General features: G+C 54.4%; 1 protein-coding gene across 1 annotated transcript in view; it reads left to right on the plus strand.

The window, feature by feature from the left end:
* LOC109317645 (butyrophilin subfamily 1 member A1-like) overlaps window positions 1–1,823 on the plus strand; it is a 12,192-nt gene that overhangs the window by 3,299 nt on the left and 7,070 nt on the right. The window contains exons 2-3 of the mRNA XM_019546453.1: window positions 83–364; window positions 628–741. Of these exons, the coding sequence (XP_019401998.1) occupies window positions 83–364; window positions 628–741 (396 nt within the window). The remainder of the gene's footprint in view (window positions 1–82; window positions 365–627; window positions 742–1,823) is intronic.

Raw genomic sequence — 1,823 nt, forward strand, 5'->3', positions numbered from 1 at the left:
GGTGTCGCCTCTCTCAAAGGTGAGGGAATCACTAGGAAGCATTCAGCAACTGATTTGCTGCTGATCCTTCTTTGTCCTCCAGATTCTGGCTCAGACCCCCTCCTCCACATCATGATTGATGACAGTGGGGGCATCCGGGTCACATGTCTCTCTGCTGGGTGGTTCCCAGAGCCCCAGCTGCTCTGGACAAACAGCCGTGGGGAGACCCTGAGCCCTGACTCACAAGAGAAAGACAGCAGTGATCGCAGCCTCTTCAACCTTTCCAGCTCTGTGGTGTTGACAGAGAGCTCTGACCCAGTGCTGAGCTGCACTGTCAGGCCCAGTTCTCCTGACCCAGAGAAAAAGACAAGCATCAGTATCACAGGTAAGTGCCCACACAGCTCAGACCCTTCCCAGCACCCCTTCAAAGGTACTGGCTTGGCCCTGAGCCCATTGCAGGGAGAGGGTGACTCTAGAGCAAAGTCAGGGGAACAGGAGTCAGAATTGCTGCAGTCAGGGTGACAAGGGGGAGCAGAGATCGGAGCCCAGCCCCAATCCCAGTAACTCTGCTGTCCCCACATTGCAGAACAGAGGAGTTAGCACCCTCCAAAGTGCCCTAATGGGCTGCATCCTGTGTCCTCTTTGCAGGCCTCTTCCCGCAGTCATCTCCTGAGAAGGCAGTCCTGTGGGTCCTGCTGACAGTGGCTCTCCTCTTGTCTCTCCTCGGGGCTTATCTCTTCCGACGATTTTGTAAAGAACATGGTGAGTCCCCCACTCCCCTCCTGACAGCCAGGGAAGCAGTTTCACGTAGTGGCCATGAGCTGTTCCCAGAAAAGATCTCCACCAGGCCAGGCACTGCCCAGCAGTTGGGGACTGACACTGGGGCTCTTGTCCTGCTGGGCACTTTGCAGATACACAGTGGCCAAGGTTACTGCTCCATTTTTAGGCACTGCATAGATGCCCCATAAACAAAATCAGGGCCTCACTGTGCCAGGCACTGCATGGACATGCAGTGACAGACTGCCCCAAGGACGCCGCAGTCTAGATGTACAGAATTGGAGGGGAAACAGGCATGGACAGACTATGGGCTCATAGAGAAGCCAGGTATCCTTAATTTCAGTTTCCTTCCTGAGCCCCAGACCCAGCTACTCTCTGTGGTTCCCATAGCTGGAAAACTGAGAGCCAGGAGGGAGCCCAGGTGGTTGGAGATGTCCCCATGGCAATGCCAGCCTAGGTGCTTGGGGAGCAGCCCAGCCCTCTGTGTGGGGTGCAGCAGCTGTCACACGGTCTCAGTTGTCTCGTCTGGGGGATTCTCTGGTTTCCTCTGGATCCCAGCGCTGTCCTGGGAACTTGTTTCTCTTCTTGATGCTGTGCAAGTTTCCCCAGAATATAGGAACTGCCATTTACTGGGTCAGACCATAGGTCCATCCTGCCCAGTAGCCCATGTCATACAGGAGCTGAGAGTGGATGCTGAAAGGGAGAGTCAACTGTGCATGACCAGGGTTTTTTCCACAGTTCATAGATTTCATAGACATTAGGGCTGGAAGGGACCTCAGAGGATCACTGAGTCCAGCCCCCAGCCTGAAAGGCAGGAAGTCAGCTGGGGTCATAGGATCCCAGCAAGATAAGCATCCGATTTGCTCTTGAAGGTGTTCAATGTAGGTGCATGAACCACCTCCGCTGGCAGACTGTTCCAGACCTTGGGGGCTTGGACACTAAAGAAATTCTTCCTTATGTCCAGCCTGAAACGGTCTTGTAGTAGTTTATAACCGTTCAACCTCGTCATCCCTTGGGGTGCTCTGGTGAGCAAACGTTCCCCCAGGTACTGGTGGTCACCCCGATAA

Source organism: Crocodylus porosus, unplaced genomic scaffold, assembly GCF_001723895.1.
Source record: "Crocodylus porosus isolate Cpor-Errol unplaced genomic scaffold, CroPor_comp1, whole genome shotgun sequence".
Lineage (NCBI taxonomy): Eukaryota > Metazoa > Chordata > Crocodylia > Crocodylidae > Crocodylus > Crocodylus porosus.